Raw genomic sequence first — 19,307 nt, 5'->3', positions numbered from 1 at the left:
AACTCATTTATACTTCACATCTCCTGCATCTAAGTAATGTTGATGTACTGTACCAGGTCAGCAGTTCAAAGTAATGCTACCCGATTGCCAAACCGTAGACTGGTAACCAGAAGTGCCCCACAAATTTATACACTCCCTGCCTACCCACCTCCTCCCCCAAGCTTGCTGTGCCCTTTCCCCTCTGTTCTCCGCTGAAAGTTAACAATAGGACAGTCTTTGTTTATTTGCACCCCTTCTTTGTGAGTTAAAAATGGCTCACATGCAAGTTTAAAGCAATACCAAATATCACATATCCAGGCGTCCTGTCCCCCCCACTTATGTGGGAGTTACCTTCTGGGGCCCTGTGTGCATAAGTGGAATTGCGTAAAGTGGGGAGCACCCCACTTTAATAGGGAGGGCCCATGGGGGAAGGAGAGACAGAGGGGAAGAGAGACTCTCAGCTTGGAAAGCTTAGCCTGTCTAGAGCTTGCCTGCCTGCAGGGAGCCAGTGTGCGTGGTGGCAGCTGGCCACAGAGCGCGAGGGCTGAGAAGGGCACCCAGAAGAACTGGTGCCAGGATGGGGGAGCAGATGCAAGATAGGTGGTGGAGACTGGTCAGTTGAGGGCAAATCTATTTATTTATTTCACAGCGACCTTCATAAGGGTGGGTGGGTGTGTTGTTCCCTGATAAACCAGGGCATTACATCTATGCCCCAGATACCTCGATATTTGTCTACCTTATCGGTTGCGTCGCATAGATTCGCTTTTGTTAGAGCCAGATTTAATGTGTTCCCCTCAAATGTGCTGAACAATAGATTTTCTAATGGTAAAACCTCTGTTTTATGCACATGTGACAACAAATCAATAGAATCCCTTCATCATATCTTGTTTAATTGTCCTTTATATATTGTTCCCCGATCAAGGATTCTGAGTTCAATCATTTTGGAAACTCTTGCAAAACCACCTGAATCACATCTAGCCTATCTACTCCAGGACATTGATTCTTATAGAACATTACAGGTTGCCAGATTCCTGAATTCAGTTCTTTCATATAAAAGACTTCATGGAATGCTGCACGACTATTAAAATCTAGTAACCTCTATCCACCATCTTTATAATCAAGGCCACAATATGCTACATCTAGAGATTGTATGTAAGGTCAAGGAGAGTATGCGTTTAAATATTTTAGTTGATATTTTAGAATGTAAAATGCTATTTTACTTATTGATGGTTTTTTACCTTGTGGGCTTATAGCCAAATAAAGTATTATCTATCTATCTATCTGTGGGTGGGTGTGGATGTATCAATAGAGAAACAGTTGCAAGATGCATGAACCAACAGATGAAATAACCTTCAGCAAAATGTTAAAAGTCTGGGCAAATGGGAAGGGTTATGCCTGGTGTCTGAAAGAAAACAATGTTGGTGCAACATAAGCCTCCTTGGGCAGTGTACTCCATAGCCAACAAAGTCATCTCTTGCTGCACTCCACTTCAGACAAAGGTGGCACTAAGAGAAGGGCATTAACGGATGAATACAGAAAACAAGGAGGTTGATATGAACCGTGTTATGTCAAAGCTGGGTAATTAAGGCCAAAGGTATCAATGGAACGTATGTGTAAATCTGTGCTGGACCGAATATTCAGTGACTTAAGAAACTGAAATTTCTAATCCAGAAACAGACCTTGTATCTGGGTAAATACCAGACAGGAAATTTGTTTTTGTCCTACATTTTCATATTATGCTTTTAAAGGACTTTTGAAGGACTGATACTTCACATTAGTTAACATGCTTCATTGTATTATATCTATTGTAAATCACTTTGTGAACTTTTAATGTGAAGTGATGCAAATCAGATTAATCAAATCAAATATAAAATGGTCAGATTATTACACCATACATAGAAAGTTCTCAGTGAAATATTTGCTGAAAGAATATTCCTTATGCTATTGATTATATGTGGACTTTCAAACAGGTGAGCATAGAGAGATCTCTGTGGTGTTTAGACACATTAAGAACTTTACTACTGATGACATATTGGGCCAAAGGGACACTGAACTTGAATTGTTTCAAACACATTGAAAATTGAAAATCAGTTAATATAAAGCTACATAGAATCATCTGTTCCTTTTCTAAAAAGCATGTTGAAAGTTAATACTTTGCAGCCATTTCCCCTAAGATCTGTTTTTAATCTTCTTTACTATTGAAATTTATTGAATAACAATAGTGCTAGGTTATGAAATCTTTATTATTAAAGATAAACAGCAAAAGAGAGATAATAAATCATAACCTAAAGTATGATTTTGCAGTCTATATTTTTGTTACACATAAATGATATAGACAGTATATGGGACTGTAAAGTAAAAACAGACTGGAAAATCTGGAGTGAAGTTGGGTTTCTCCTTGTTGTAAGTTTAAAAATTTGGGATTCCTATCAAAATAGCCATCCTGATTGCTGTGATCAAGAAATGCCGGTTTGATTTAATGCATACTGAGAACACAAATCCATGCATGTATCAGTTCTCTCCCTCCCCCTCTCCTTCCCTTCTCTTTTCTCCCAGTTGTACTTTTCTCAGCTTATTTGTCTGTTTTGTAACACAAGAAATCTTTAATAAAACCTAATTTTTGAAAAAATGCATTGGTTAGCTTACTGCTTGGAGAGCCAACTGCACAGTTAGGGATTCAAAATGGTAACCATGTCAACAAAACAGCAATTTGAAAATTGCCCAAACTTTTCTTTGCATGGGTGTATAGTTCACTTTAATGATGGTAATGGCGATACTGTGAGCCACAGCAGTAGCTGACTTCTCATGCTCCATTCTAATTCATAGTTCTGGCATCCCCTGTGGTGCACCCACGGCTCAGCGCCTAGTGTGACCAAACCAGCTGCGCTCTCCTAAATCTGCCTCTGGCCATGGATAACTAACCTGTGGCTCCGAAGATGTTCCTGGACTACAGCTCTCATCATTCCTGACCACTAACCATGCAGGCCAAGGCTGATAGGCTTTGGAGTCCAACAACATTTGGAGAACCACAGCTTTCCTACCCTTGCCGTATTTTTCTTGCTTTTGTTGAACACCGGGAACTCCCCCATCCCATGTTCCATCACCACTTTGTGAAGATACCACTGTTCGAAATGCACTCTGCCTAGCTAAACCATACATTGCAAATGAAAACAATGAATGCTCATGTAGCACCATAAAGATTAAACAATGTATTACAGCATAAGCTTTTGCGGAATAGAAACTGAAAAATTAGTTTGTTCCCTGCTTCCGTCAGGTTCCACCAGGCCAGACTTCTAACATAATCCACCAACTTCTACCCTCCCAGATTCTGTCCTGCTAGAATCTGCAAGCGTGAGCTTAGAGATTCTTCCAGGCTCAACCCCTGACTTGGTGGGATTCAGTACGACCCCACCCAGATTGCCTGTCTTTTGAAAAGAAAGACTTGCCACTTGCAGTTTCACGGAAGGTGCAAAACCTTTGCTTAGTACAGTAGGAAAGCAAAAAAAGGAAAACAAGATTTGGTTACTGGAAATTGTAGAGCTTATCAGAAGAACAAACAAGCAAAAAAACCCCCAAAAACTAATGGGAAGTGTAGCATAGCATTTTTTTAAGCCTATGAATATTTAAGATGTAATTAGCATTCTACATGAATGACTGAGTGAAAATGAGGAGAATGAAAAGATGGCACACCTAGGGGGATGACCTTTTTGAGATAGGGAAAAAGGAGCAGTGAAGAGTCTCTTGAGAAAAACCATTAATTAATTTGGGATACTTCCGGAATAATTCTCAAATATTATTAAATACAGATTATTTAGTGTTTATTCCGGTTCCCTGGTACTTTACAGCACAGTCAGCTCATGAATATCAGCAGGAGTCATCACAAGCTGAAAGATTAATTGTCAAATGGAGCTAGCAGAATGAAACCCAAAGACAGGTCCAAAATCAAATTATTTACTTATTTTCTCACATTTGCAGCAATTTGTCAGTCATTGGAAGAATATGAAAGATCACGTGAAGATGTCAAGTTACATTCGGACTGCCTTATTTTTTTAAAGACATCATCATTAACCTGAAGCTACAAGTGCCATGTTAATGAATCTAGAAAAAATATTTGTCGGTCAACAAATATTCATTTTTCTGCAGAACTTCCATGCATCTTGACAAAGAGACGTGAAAGTGGGGAAAACACTTTGTCTTTAAGGAGTGGAGGATCACAGACATTCAATAAATGAGTAGCCAGGCCCAGGGGACGTACGTGAAAATGACCAAGGGGCTTTGGGCAAAGGAAGCTTTCCTTCTGAAGGCTTATTTCCATTTTTCAACTCTGAGCAACTCTCCTATCAGTGTTTTGTCCACTTGGAACCTTCTGCACTGCAGAATTCAAGGGAACAGAAGTGTTCCATCCCATCTCATCAGCAATGTGTTCAAAGAAATGACTCCACCCACTTGCAAAAGTGGAAGAACGTGGACAGCTGCCTCATGGTTTGTGCCCTATGCAGAATTGCCAGGAAATAACTCCCAATGATCCCAGTGGGTCTTATTTCTGAGTCAACACATTTGGGATCAGGCTATAACGGTGCCTACACATGTCACAATCACTCTTGAATCGAGCTGCTGCCAAACGTTTGAAGCAGGCCCTATCAACGGAGCCATTTTCTTATTTGGTTGTTTTATCCTGCCCTCTCCTCAGAGGCTGAAGCACTCTGTGCTTCTTCCAAGTAAACTTGGCTGTCAGGTTGCAACAGTCCAGAGTGAGCAAGGCTTCACTATGAAGCAAATCCCAGGCTTTGTGAACGAACCATTTTAAGAATGGGCTGTAGAAGAAACACACAGAACACGGTGATTCTGAATGTAGGCAAAGCCTAGAGAACCAACCCTAGTTGTAAAGGACATCAATTTAGGTGGGAATGATGAAGGTTTGCTTATGACATTTCTTCACATTCTTTCTCAATGGCCTGTGCTCACTTTCCTAATGGCTTGTCATGAATGTAACCCACCCAAACCTCACTTGATTCACTTGAGAGCCGTGATTGTACAAATATTTATTTTTGTTATTCGAAGCTATCTTTTTTGACCTATCATATTGCAATCCAAACCAAGGCGGCTCTGTGCAATTATTTCTCCTAGATCTGTTTCCTTATGACCTCATCTCCACGGCCCAACGTGCAGGGGCTTAGGGAGGCACAACATCTGGTTTCGCTGATCAAACAGGAGTCAGCCCTTCACTAGATGAAGAGTGTGACAAATTCTTACCCTGAGCGTATTTAGCCAGACACACTGCTTATGTGTGCCTGAGTATGTCATTGTCTGGTCAAGGAGCCAACCATCCAGAAAGCCACCAATTAGGGCTGTTTATCAAGCAAATCCAGTTATATAATCAAATATGCAGTGCTAGTTACTATTGAAATTGTTTGCTTGCTGCGCTCTGCCCTTCAGTCCACTGTTTATGTGAAGCCATTTAGGAAGCTTTGAAATTATGGCATGATTTCATGCACTTAACGTGGTTCTGCATGAAGTGGCCTTGCAAGAACAGCAATTTGTAAACTGCACTCCTGTACCCATACGCCACAAGGAAAAGGGCTGCTGTCCTAAATCTGGGAGGAAGTCCCAATGAATGCAATAGACTTCTGAGTGGAGAAGTTTAGGATTGTGCTGCAAATAAAGCAAATCAATTAAACAGGCAAAGTCCAAAGTATCTTTGCACACATTCTTGCCTTCCCCACACTTCTTGTCAATCAGCGAGCCCTGGGGCAGAATCTATGCAGTGGGTGTGATTTGCGTGTTGAGTCCCACAGTGCCACCCACCAAAAAATTCACACTTCACACGTGAATTTTGTTTAAGGTTTTTGGCATAATTTTGGCCACAACTTTATTTAAATACAAAAAATGTGAGTGGTTGCTTAGGCATTGGTTATGACTATCTGTCCATGCCCTCAGGGACAGAGCTGGCATTCTGGACACCAACGGAAGCCAGTGTGGGAAACAAGTATTGGGTGAGAAAGTGAAGCTGGGCATCAGTCTCGCACTACTCACCCTCATGTTCCGGTGGGGCTTGCACGGCCGCAGGTCCGACTCCGGGGACAAGGACAAATTGTATGGCAAGCCCCTGGATTCCTTTAACGGAATTCCCTTCGCATCATTTGGAGGGGTAGGCACTTACCCCTCCAAGCACCAATTTAACCAATGCCTAACCGCCAACCTTACAAGTTGTGACGATTTGCTACGCAGTAGGCGAAAACCAAATGGCACCAGCCAATCAGCCAGATGGCAAAATTCCTACCAGGCCCTCGCACCAAGGCGAACGACCCCATGACAGGCATAGCAAGGTCAAGCGAACAAGAAAAGAACCCTATTAAAGGGAGGGAGGGCGGGTGATCCAATACAAAACGGCCAAGAGGAAGTCCAATGTCTGGCCCCTGTATTTAAAGACTCTAACGCCTCCTCCAAATTTGGCAACAACAAAACTGCCCCAGCAACCCAATCTTAACCCCTTAGGAGGCTTGGGTCTCTCACAAATCTGCCTAGTCATGGCAAGGTGGCTTGTTACCCCAACCGCAACACGTGCTCTCTGTTAGGGAGAACACGCTTTAACAGGAGTTATTGTGAAAACCCCTAAATGCCTCCATTTTAGCAATGGTTTCAGTGCAAACAGCTTCATGCCCATGGATCAAGACATGCTGCCACCACCCATCAGCTGATTGGCGGTAGAAGCGTGCCTTGCTCCAGCAAGCCATGTGTTGCCACATCAGGTAAAGGTGAAGGACCCCTGGATGGTTAAGTCCAGTCAAAGGCGACTATGGGGTTGCGGCACTCATCTCACTTTCAGGCTGAGGGAGCCGGTGTTTGTCCACAGACAGTTTTCTGGGTCATGTGGCCAGCTTGACTAAGCCACTACTGGCACACGGAGGACCGTGACGAGTGCCAGAGCGCACGGAAACACCATTTACCTTCCCCCCAGAGTGGTACCTATTTATCTACTTGCACTTTGATGTGCTTTCAAACTGCTAGGTTGGCAGGAGCTGGGACAGAGCAACGGGAGCTCACCCCGTTGCAGGGATTCGAACCACCGACCTTCCGATCAGCAAGCCCAAGAGGCTCAGTGGTTTAGAACACAGCGCCACCTGTGTCCCATGTTGCCACATCAGCAGATGATCCACACCATCATATAGGTAAAGTGTGGGGCAGGTAGGAACAGCTCGCATGCCATATGACCTGAATATGACCTGTGGACCAGAAACCCCTCTCCACCCTAATGCTTATGTTTGAAACACAGAGACATGAAGGCAGCAGTGGGGTTCCTCTGATTAGCCCTTCCTGAATTTGCCAGGGACTGAACCCAGGATCTTTTGCACGCTAAGCATATGCTCTGCCATAAAGGGAAGAAAAGTATCTCAGCTATTAGAAGACACAGAGCCGTGACAATGATATGCAGTGATATTTAGGTCAGACCGATGGTTTATGCATCAGCCACCATTTCAAAATGAAATTTTAATTTACCTTTGCCCAATTCAGGAAGAAGGCAGGGACCATAACAGCACGGATCCACTCAAGTATTCTGTTAAATTTGGAGTACATTATTTATCTTTTCATTTTGACAGAAGCATCAGATCTCTGTGCTGTAGCACCATGCAATTAACCCCAGAATGGATCTGAGGTCCTGATGATCAAGAACAGCAGCAGAGCACATGCTCAGCGAAAGGACTTTGCATGCTGTTCCAGGTTCAGTCTCTGGCAGCTCTTGCTGATAAGGTTCTGGAAGTAGGTAATCGTAAGAGCTTCTACCAGACAGAGTAGATGACACTGTGCCAGACAAATAGTCTGACCCTTATAAAATATGAAAAATTGAATTCTGAGGTTGCGTTGAAACTTGCCCATTGTTCCTTTGGCTCTCTTATGAATCAGCGAGGCCACAGAATGTAGGTGTCATCAGGCAGAAAATAATTTATTGCTCATGAGGACAATCTTACATCAAGAGAACTGAAGAACAGAGAGGGTGATTAACAACCGCAATGTGCACCTCGTACAGAGCATCACATCATGTGGCTCTGGGCTTACGATGGAACTCAAAACAATCCATAGGCAGGTAGACTTCCCTTGTGCAAAGCTTGCGCCTTTTTTTGCCTTGGTGCTTGAATCACACGTGCAGAAGTATATACATGGACTTCAGGTCCCTTTCTACTTGTGTTGTGCACAAGAGTAGAGCACAAAGAAAATGCATGAACCTAAATCTTATTCCCCCTCCTCACGACAAGCTGGGGTTAAGTGTGGACCACAAACTATAAGCCCACTCTGCTTCTTCTGGTTTTGGCGTAGTTAGACAAGTGTCTAAATGCTCTTTGGACGATGTACCTAAAGGCTGAGTGATTTCACACATCTGGCGTGACCACCTGAGGGAAAGAACAGGCAGTGGGTCATATGGAACCAGGAAAGGCTGTGACTAGACTCTTCAAAAAAACCAATAATGCATTTTTACTCCCAGTTGTCATTTCACACTGGCAGGATGCACACAGAGAAGTGTATAACAAGACAAAGCCATGCCTTCTCCAGCTATCCACACATCCTATGTCTCATACAAAGACTCCTTCAAAACAATGAGACCTGACTTTCTCTGCAGTAGTTTGCTCAAGAAGTATTAATAAGTGCCTTCATTACAAAGGTCAACTACTCTAGTTTTAAAGAACCAGCTGAGTCAATAGTCCTCATTTTCTTTACTTATTGCTACAGTTTTCTCACTCTCAAAAGTCTCTTAATCAAATCACACATCATGCCTGCAAAGAGGGAACAGGGCACACACAGCAGACCCATGCAGTCAACCAAAACATTTCATTGCTTTTTGGGTGTAGAGGCACCCCCCCCCCCCAGTTTTAATCATAAAGGTAGCCTACAAATATTTTAAAATAAAGAAATAAGTTTAATTACTTATTATTTCATATACCACAATGCAAAAATGGCAATTGATAAGTAAAAAAACCCAACTGCACATTAAAAGATAAATGTCCACAATTAACAGCTCCTCATTCGCACAGCAGTGATTGCTATGGTCTCTACATACCAAAATTGTTAAAACAAAGCCTTAAAATATGACTCTTCCATCAAATGAGCCGGCAGGCATTTATCTACTCACTGAAGATGAGGCAGTTTTATTATTGGCAGCTGATTACAATGTGGTTGGTGGGAAAGATAGATCTGGGCTCTCTCACACTAGAAAGTGATGGTTACAATACAGCTAAGATTGGGGAGTCTCACTGAACCACAACTCACATCACCCCTAGCCATGGGCCATGTTTGCCGGGCACGATGGGATTTGTAGTTCGGCAATACCTGAAGGGCTCCGCACCCCTGAGCTAAGAGGATGAAAACTTTGCCTTGGGTAATGTGGGCCATTGTGACATTGTTACAAAGGTAACTCAAAATTATAAAACGAGGTGTCAGGCGTGAGGAATTCACTTCCTCCCCCAATGGCACCAAGAAGCAGGGAGGAAACAAGAAAGTTCTTACTTATGATTTTATTCAGTCATCGCGGTGAAAGAAAAAGAACCCAGCCATTCCCCAATGATGGCGTTGCTCACACCTGACAACGTGTTATGGAATTAAAATTAGCCACAACTTTATTAAATTCTCAGGTGTAGGAAGACCTTGGCTTAGGCATTGGGGATTTATCCCTCCCAGTTCCCAGCTGGAGATCCGGGGAGCATCAGGGTTATCCAAAGTGTGTGGGGATTGGGCTGACTCTAGAGAACATCTGTTCAAGCAGAGAGCCCGCCCCCCATTTCGCTGCGTCATAGGGGAGAGCACTGACAACCCATTGGCGTATGGCCAGTGCCTCCCCTCAAAACAACCCCTTTAACGGAGAACCCTGGGATCGCCACCGCAGGGGGGGCATGGGTCCCCACTTCATGGCCCCCCTAGTCGAGGGAAGATAGACTAAAAGATTCCACCCAAGGCCTACAAACCACCAAAGTTGTGACGTTCTGCTACGGGGAAGGCAAAACCTGCCAATGCAGGGGAATTCCTTCCCGGTCCCTCAACGGCAACCATCTAGGACCGCAGCAGCGCCTGCATAGCTGTAAAGAAGAAGGTTAAACTGCAAAAGAAGGCATAAACTGATGGAGGGCAGGGTGGCGGAAGTTCAGGAGCTGACTGAGGACCAACAGGTAAGTTACACCCTCTATTGTGCGTGTGGGCAGTCCTAACTCTACTTGGCCAACTCCCTTGGCAATGCTCCCCTGCTGGGATTGGCTAATTGACGAGGCTAGGTAGGAACCTATAGGTATCCAGCTCGGGGGGCAATGAAGCCAGCTACCTTGCTGGGGGTCTAGTAGTCTTTGGGGGGGGGCTGTGCGCGACCATGCAAAAGCCGCCCCACAGTTAATGTGGGGAGTGGTCATTATCCTGTATTATTTAACCACTTTGCCTCATCAGTTAAAAAAATCAACAACCCTTCTCTCATTACACCAATTTAGGTAAATACTTCATGCCTGGGTGAAGTCTGGCTCATATAAACTCACGCCACAGAACATTTGTTCATCTTTGAAGGTACCACAGGACTTGGGAATGGCTCTCCTTTTCTTTCAGTTGGTGGATTCACGCAAGCGTTTCATAACTTACCATGAGGTGAAACACATTTTTCAAAACCTTTGTCACATGGCCTCATGGTTGACTAATATCACTAATCCTATATAACAGATGTCTTATTAATATAACAATATCCATTTATCCACATTTCCTTTACTTGTCAGATGTGCGGAGCGGGGAGGCACAGCATAAATTTTGGTTATGGAGACAATTAATAAAAAGCATTTCAACTTGTCAGTTTTAAATGCCTGGTGTTTTTTTTAAATAAAAAAACCACAACACCAATACATGCATGTCCTAGGACATTCCATCGGCCACATTTAGATCCTGTGACAGCTGTACAAGTTTATATCCCAGTTCCCTTGTGAAAGTTGTAGCGCTTTGCCTGGGTGCCTATAACTACTGACAGAATTAAGGGAATCTATTTGCAGGCTGCATAAGAAGGACAGAGAGCAGAAACAATGAACTGAAAGTCTGTGAATTCAAACAATGCACTGGAGCTCAACAGACAATAAATGGCAGGTAAAATCTCCATTCATGCACAGTGCAATTGGAAATATAACTCGGCTGATGCTGGGCTCAAGTAAATTCACACCCTAATCCTAACCTTGTTTGTGTCACATTAAGAGCTAAAACAGGTGAGCAGCAGCCCCTTATTGTTTCATGGCAGCGGAAAAATCAAATACAAAACAAATGAGTCAGAGAAAGGGTTCTAGATTAGCATCCTCCCCAGAATGCTATTTTGGGGGAAGGGGGAGGATGAAAATGTTTGTGCACTTCTTTTCATCATGCGGGGCTCAAACTCATCCACTACAGCTCTAAGGCTTTAGTCCTAAGGACAGTTACTTATGAGTAAGCTCCTCTGAAATCAGTGAGATTTACTGTGCATTCCTAACCACGGCCACTCAAAATCAAATCCTATTGAATTCCTTGTGGCTTACTGCCTGCTGATATCAGTGGGATGCACTTTCAAGTCTACATAGGGAGAATTGCAGCTTTAGCATTCTGTTTGTTTTTAAAAAAAACAAATGAAGAAAAAGCCTAGTTGCTTGAAAGGTGGGATCAAACATCTCAGTACAATCCAGACAGAATTAACAACCACAGCAATCAGAACAACCATTGCCTCCCGTGGAGCACTTCTGAGTGTTCAAAATGCATCACGGACATGAGTTTGCTGTAATCCTTACACAACAGCTACATAGGTTAGTGAGCATAACTCCCATGTATGTACTGGGGAATGAGGCTGTGTGTCTGAGTTCATGAGTTCGTGGAGGAGGTGAAATCTGAACTGCTCTCTTCCCGATTCTGAGCTCAGCCTCTTAGCTGCAGCACTACATCCCTCCTCATTATATGCATTTTTCATTTTTATTGATTGATTGATGAGGAAATACATGGAAGCTCACAAAACAGCTAACAGAACCAAGAATGAGAAACAGGCCTGCAAGAATTCACTGAGTAATTAATTACAGAGCATTTAGTCAATGCTGAAGCGGAACAAACCACTGGCAGCCTTTTCAACTGGATGCATTATTTATTTCTAAAATCATTTAGAGGCTGCCTCTAGGGGACGTAACCCACCCAAGGCAACTCACAATATTATAGAAGTAGAATTACTACAAATAATTAAAAACAAAAAACCACTAATCAATCAATCTGATGTTTTGTTTGGTTGCCACCTTTCCAAAGTTAAAACCATGCTCAGGCGGCTTACAACATATAAGAGATTGCATAATTACAAACATAAAAAGTAGTCATAAACAATAAAATCATCAAAAAGTGCACAACCAAATCGAACAATTTCCACGCAAACTAACAAAAGTGATAAAGTGAACAGGTAGCACAGTAACATAACAACTAACATTGTTAGATAGATTGTAAAATAGCTCTTTGCGGGTGGGAACTTAATTAAGAAATGGCAATCCAAGAAAAGGTGTGTGTGTGCAAAGACTGGTTTGAAATGGGTGGGTGGTGGGGAGGCAGATTCTGGTTATTTGTTATTATCTATATAGTTCATCTGAACGGGGTTGGAGGTAGTGGGACTATTTAGCTACGTATCTAGGCTCTTGGCTCTTGATAGATGTATCTTGAAGCAACAACAAAGTTTATTGATCAGACCACACACACACACACACACACACACACACACACACACAATATCGGCAAAACAAAAAATGGAGCCTAAGAATAAAAATATACAAAGTGCATTGCTGTACTAGGGTGATTGTGAACATTCCCTCACAAAACCAATAGTATATCCATTGACATGTATGATCTTCAGAGGTTTTTGCTTCCCTATAGCCTGTTTGACAAACAAGACTAAGGTAACAGCTCCAACTGGCAGGCCTTAAATTGAGAATGCAAGGTATATTACTGCTATAGCGAGAACATTTACTCAGGCTGAGCATGCATAAACATGGATGTCATTCCTATAGTAATGTCTCTGACTGAAACCACACTTTCAAAACAAGTGTAACATTTGATGAAAAATATATGTGATTTGTATACAGTATTTTTACACCAATGTAAATATCGCTCACGAATTCTGCTCCAAGCAATTAGGAGGAGATTTTCAATATCCTAGGAAACAGCAGATCCTATTCAATCCATCCAAATCTTTCCCTAGGAAATCATTCAGCAATGCTTTTTTCTGTTGGGAATTATGGCTAGAATTTATATGTACACACTCTTTGCTTGATAGTTTATAATAAAATGCAAACTATTCTGGCAAACATTCTGATATGTTTGGATAAAAACTGTAAATGGAAAGGACAGTCTTTGTAACTGCATATATTTTCTAAGCTTCCTTGCTGTGTCTGTAGGGATGTCAGTTGATGTTTACCCCTAAGCTGGTAGGCTCTCTCTGAAAGTTCATGCAATAAAAATACATTAAATCAAATCTAATGCTGCTTTCTGAACATTATATCCTTTTCATTTTCTTATTGGGAGAGTATGAATGATACAACACAACTAATCACACTCATGTAAGAATCATGGTGGTCTTGTGACCATCACACTTGGCTCTGGAATTAGAATGGCAGCTTAGAGAGCCAATAGGTCTGGCTGTCTTGGTCTTCACAACTAGCTTTCCTTCTCCACAGACGCATTCTGACCAGAATGCAGGTCTCCTGAGTAATAATGGTCTTTATCTCTCTTCATGACAACGTTGGCTGTCATAGTATGTATCACTTTCCCCAAAGGCTTTGTCAGTGAAGCAATTCAATGAAGCTGGGAGCTTAGGAGCTGTAGACCTTTCAAGGCTCATGGCCTTGTCTTCCTCTCCTTCCAAGCAGCTTCATCTACAACTAGCTGGGTCCTTCAGCAGTGGCACTGAAGCTCCTGTCTAGCTCACCATCTGTGGTTCTGCAACCTTCGGGGAAAGGGTGGGTTCCGAGAGCCGATAAAGAATCAATGCAGCTGGTGTGCGGACCTTCAGTCCCCATACAGCAGCCACAGAGACCTGAAGGAAGACTACACAAAGTTTCCCCACTCCCATACTCACAGAGGACTTCTTTGGGCTAATTGTACAGAGTGTTTCTTACCTCTGACTGATGGCCAACTCGGATAAAGGCACAGACGGGATCAAAAGCTCCTGTCCCACAGGCCAGCAGGTGTGTTCGGTTGAATCGGTGCAGGGCACGGATGTAATTTGCGCACTCTTCCTGAGAGGAGAGATAAGAACTGCAATTAAGTAGGCCTTGTTTAAGAGCAATCCTTCTGTCTCTTGAGGTGACATCATGAAGACTGCACTTTGAACAAATTTCCTCTATCCATCTGGCATATGGATGTGCTTTCCAACTCTAAATGGAAGTTCCCCTTCCACAGAGGAGAAAGGTGAAATAAGTGAGAGTTGTCAGGCCTCTGGAGCCTCAGACTCAGGGAATCCGGAAGAGGAGCCTGTGAGAGGAGTGGGGCGGCCAAATTGGGAGATGATGGAGGCAGGGAAGAACATCTGGCGCATCAGAAGCAGAGTCTGATGGATGTGAGAGAAGAAGTAATAGCAAGGAATCTCATTCCTTTCAACAAGCCAAGCAGAAAAGGGGCCTAGGCCTTCTTTCCGTATTCTAATGCTTCTTGGAAACCCTGAGAAAAAAGTTGACAATAATATAATAATAATAATATAATAATAATTTATTATTTATACCCTGCCCATCTGGCTGGGCCTCCCCAGCCACTCTGGGCGGCTTCCATAAAAACAAAAAATACAGTAAAATATCACACGTTAAAAACTTCCCTGAACAGGGCTGCCTTAAGATGTCTTCTGAATGTCAGGTAGTTGTTTATCGCTTTGACATCTGCTGGAAGGGCGTTCCACAGGGCAGGCGCCACCACCGAGAAGGCCCTCTGCCTGGTTCCCTGTAGCTTTGCTTCTCACAATGAGGGAACCGCCAGAAGGCCCTCGGCGCTGGACCTCAGCGTCCGGGCAGAATGATGGGGGTGGAGACAACACATGACTATACTCAGTCCTACTCAAAAGCATGTCCCTTTGGGGCTTACTTCTAGAAGATAATTGCGTATAAGATCACAGCCTAAAACCCCCAAACATCAGTCCAAACTTTGAGGCCTAGCAACTCTTAAGTGGGACATGGTGCCGCTGCAAAAATCCCCCTTTCTAACCTACTGTAAGGGGTCTCATTTCTCTTTGCAGAGGTGCTATGGCTGGCTAGGTATCTTCCTGGCCTTAGGTTTTGCAGTTCCAAGCAGAATCCAGAACCAGAACCTGGTGGGAGAGTCCTCAAAGCTGAGCTATGTTTGGCTTGACAGCTTACAAGTTGTCCAGACCTGCTATCAAAGGATGCAGTAGTGCAAAATCACTACTAAACAAGTGATTTAGAAAAGCGTGAAAACATCTGCTAAATGTTCTATTGCTCAGGACTGAAGCAAGTTATAAGCAAGGTGCATCAAAATCAACATGTTTTGAGTTATGCATTTTGAAAGAATTTTGAAGGGGATGTTTCCGGAACGATTTATTTTTCTGAAACGGATATGAGATAAAAAGCTTAGGAAGTCAAAAGGAGAAGTTATTTTAAATGGTAGAGAGAAAGTGACTTCAGTATTTAATATTTTTATAACCTATCCATGGTAACATCTTATGCTCTTGAAAACTATAACCTTAAAGATGGTTTCATGTGCAGCCTTCTGAACTGTGAAGTTCAGATGGGCCTCAGTGTCGAATTAAAATAACAGAAGAACTCTTTACATACACCTAGGAGACTCCCTCAGTCAGTGCTATAACCTTTAAGGAATATGCTGTTGCACCTGATCTGATCAGCTGTTATACCAGGTATCAAAGAGCTGTCCCAGGTGAGGTTCTGGCTGCTCATCTCTTGTACCCACCAGGGCTGCTAGAACAATGTGGCCTATGTTGCAGCTGGTCAGCTTTTTTTATAACATGCTAATAACAGGAATACACCTGTGTGGCTCTCCTGCATCTAAGGTGGTCAATTCAGGGCTTAAGCCTCATTCCTATGATCTCGAAGGAAAGGAATGACATATAAGAGCCAGAATGAAGGCTGGGTCAAGCTCTCTCTCTCTCTCTCTTTCTCCCTCCCCCCTCCAACATTTCTCTGATGAAAATAAGGACACCCCATTCCATAATGATAATATTACTATTTATACCCCACACATCTTACTGGGTTGCCCAGTAGCTTCCAACATAAAAACATAATTAAACATTTAAAAAAAACCTTCCCTATTCAGGATTGCTTTCAGGCAGCTCAGGGGTCAGGTAACTCCATACCCTCCAACATTTCTCCAATGAAGATAGGGACGTCCTTCAGAAATGCGGGACATTCAGAGATCAAATCAGGAACAGGAACAGCTTCTCTAAATCAGGGACATCCCTGGAAAATAGGGACACTTGGAGGGTCTGCAACTGGGGGCACTCATGTTCATGAGCGGATGCTAAAGGAGGCAAACATCTTCAACCCTGTTTGAGTGCCATGTAAGATGGGGGCCCTGTGTATGTGGGAGAGAGGGGTCTTGCATAAAGAGGGGTTCCCGGCTCTGATACTCCCCTCCCTTCAGTAAATAGGAATATTCCAGTTAATACATACAGCATATCTTCCTTTGATTGTGCATTCCTCCACCTGCAGGGATGTAGTAGGCCAATGAATCTGTAATAAAACGAGTTATTTAATAATCTGGATAAAGGATCTGTAATTCTCATCTTTCCTTGTATGGCGCAAGCACAACAACAACAACAACAACAACAACAACAACAAATCTTTATTATAGTCATAGACCAGCATAAGGAGGGAGGGATACAATCATTTAAAATCATTTAAAATCTTTTTTAAAATTTTTTTTTTAAAAAAAACAAACTAAAAGGAGTTAAAACAGAATACATACATAAAAATCCGTAAGAATCCAAAAGAGGCTAAGAAAGTCTAAAAGAAGGGTTAGGAATATCAGACAAGGGTGAAAGAGCTCAAAAGGCTAGTACAGTGGTGCCTCGCAAGACGAAAAGAATCCGTTCTGTGATTCTCTTCGTCTAGCGGTTTTTTCGTCTTGCAAAGCAAGCCCATTGACGGATTAGCGGATTAGCGCTATTAGCGCTATTAGCGCTATTAGCGGCTTTTAGCGGCTTATCTGCTGATCGGATCAGCTGATAAGTGGCTTAGCGGCTTAGAAAAAGGGGGGGAGGAAAAAAAACCAGCAGGAACTCGCAAGACATTGTCGTCTTGCGAAGCAAGCCCATAGGAAATTCGTTTTGCGAAGCACCTCCAAAACGGAAAACTCTTTCGTCTAGCGAGTTTTCCGTCTTGCGAGGCATTCGTCTTGCAGGGCACCACTGTATATATAAGACCACAGCTATCAGTCTACAGAGCACTCCAGTACGAGTGCTCATCACATCCAGCCTGTGGCACAGGTTATCATCTGCCAAATATTGAACGCTGCTGTGCAGAATGTGGCAACGTTGTATGCTGTAGCAGGATTGGTATCTGAAACCAGCAGGGAGGTATAGGATCGTCCTGTGAGCCCTGGGAACTTATGCAGTGATGGTAAAATGAGGCTATAATTCTCAGTTTATACTAATCCAACCTTTTGCTCATCTTTCCTTGTATGGAGCAGCCTCTGTTCTTGACTGAACAGAATGAAAGTGAAAATTTATCAGAAGAAACCGAGGCTATGTGAGAGGCAGTACGAATTCAGACATTTACAGAAGTTCATGGATACTTGAGGCAGAAAAGATTTTGGATGGGTTGGCCTACTCAATAGGCAAAATGAGGCTTAAAAAAATTATTAAGATTTTTCAAAATGCAATAAAAAACAAACTAATCTAAGCCCAAAAATAATAAAAAAAGGAAAAAAGGAGGAGGAGACAGGACAGGTCTTCTCTCACAAGTATATCTCAACTTTTGTCCCAAACAGAAAAAGGTGAGTCCTATCAGCAGGTAACAAAGAGATACGAAACAGAGAAATTTAAGAAGAAAAAAGAAATAGGAATAGATGAAAAGAAATAAAAATACACAGAACTTCCAGCTATCTGTCTTTCAGTTGTATATATGTACAGGATTTCTTCAAAATATTTAAAATGTTCACTCCAAAATAATATCCAGTTGTTCTTCCTTCTGTTGTTTCTCCCATCTTCAATTTTTGAGGGGGAGGGCATTACGTTATCTTGCCAGCTGGTATTTTTTATTGTTTTTATGATACGTAAGCCTCCTCGGAAATGGTTTTTTTTTTTTTTTATAATCATATTTATTAAAATTTCCAATAATAACAGAATAGAAAAATAAGAAAAATAAAGAAAAGAAAGAAAGAGAGAAACTAATTTAGACCCTTCTTTTCATAACCTTCTTTCTGGGACTTCCTCCTTCCCCTCCCGATTGTATTCCCCTTTCTCTAAGTTGGTTCCACAAGTTCTCATTAAACCTAATATATTTTACTCATAAACCAATTTAAATTTACACAATCTTAACGTCACTCCTCGTCTTATAATAGAACAAAATTTTCCCCCTAAGATCAGCTCTCATTCCTTCCACGAGTTCCCCCTTTCTAAAAAAAAAGAAAAAACAAAAACATATAATATCAAAGTTATAGAAAATATAAGATAGAAAGTATAGAGAATTTCAAAAAGTTGGTTACAAAGCCTTTGGATTCTAAGGTTCCCCCTCCCTTCCCCGGTTTTGATTCCCCATGTCCATTTGTCTATATGTTGTCGGCCTGGAGATCTTAAGTCCACAGCCAAATTTGTCTCAGTCCATCTTGCTGGTTTCTTCGGATTTGGTTGTTTTAATGATGTTTAACTTCAAAAATCCAATCTAATAGAGGCCTTTAATTTTCTTTAATCTTTTGTTGCTCCTCCCATTGTTCATTCCGTGTCGTATTCAGTCATTTACTCTTTTATTTCTTGGTTTCTCAGGTTTCTGTCTTGTTCAGCTGTCAAAACATTTCTTGTTCCAAAATTTAAAGTCTCTACAGAGGTTTGTTATTCAGGGACACAGACTTACGTCCAGTTCCTTTCTTGCTTCAATAGAAGATTCTATTGTATTATGGTCACCTCTGTAGACAAAATAATATTTCAGTTCTGTAGCTTTCCCAGGAGATAAGACCTTTGCACATCCCAGAGTAGTTTTCCACATACGACACTTGTAATGTCCCAAATCCCCTCTAGAGGGATTACAGTAACTTTGTATCCTCCAATCCAAAAGTCAATTTGTTGTTTCTTTTCCCCGACAGTTTATATCCATATTTATATCAAATTGTAACAAAATTAACCAGCAAAGAACTTGTAGCAAAGTCCTCTTTAT

At 42.2% G+C, this 19,307-nt stretch overlaps 1 protein-coding gene across 2 annotated transcripts in view; it reads right to left on the bottom strand.

The window, feature by feature from the left end:
- The window catches only part of SEMA3E (semaphorin 3E), a 166,807-nt gene that overhangs the window by 43,852 nt on the left and 103,648 nt on the right, over positions 1-19,307 (bottom strand). For both annotated transcript variants that reach the window (XM_082223092.1, XM_082223093.1), the window contains exons 3-4: positions 16,608-16,667; positions 14,094-14,213 (exon numbers count right to left, since the gene is read on the bottom strand). In XM_082223092.1, the coding sequence (XP_082079218.1) occupies positions 14,094-14,213; positions 16,608-16,667 (180 nt within the window). The remainder of the gene's footprint in view (positions 1-14,093; positions 14,214-16,607; positions 16,668-19,307) is intronic.

The sequence above is a fragment of the Podarcis vaucheri genome (genome assembly GCF_965113315.1).
Source record: "Podarcis vaucheri genome assembly, chromosome: 5".
In the NCBI taxonomy this organism is placed as follows: domain Eukaryota; kingdom Metazoa; phylum Chordata; class Lepidosauria; order Squamata; family Lacertidae; genus Podarcis; species Podarcis vaucheri.
This window is presented reverse-complemented; position numbering and strand designations above follow the sequence as displayed.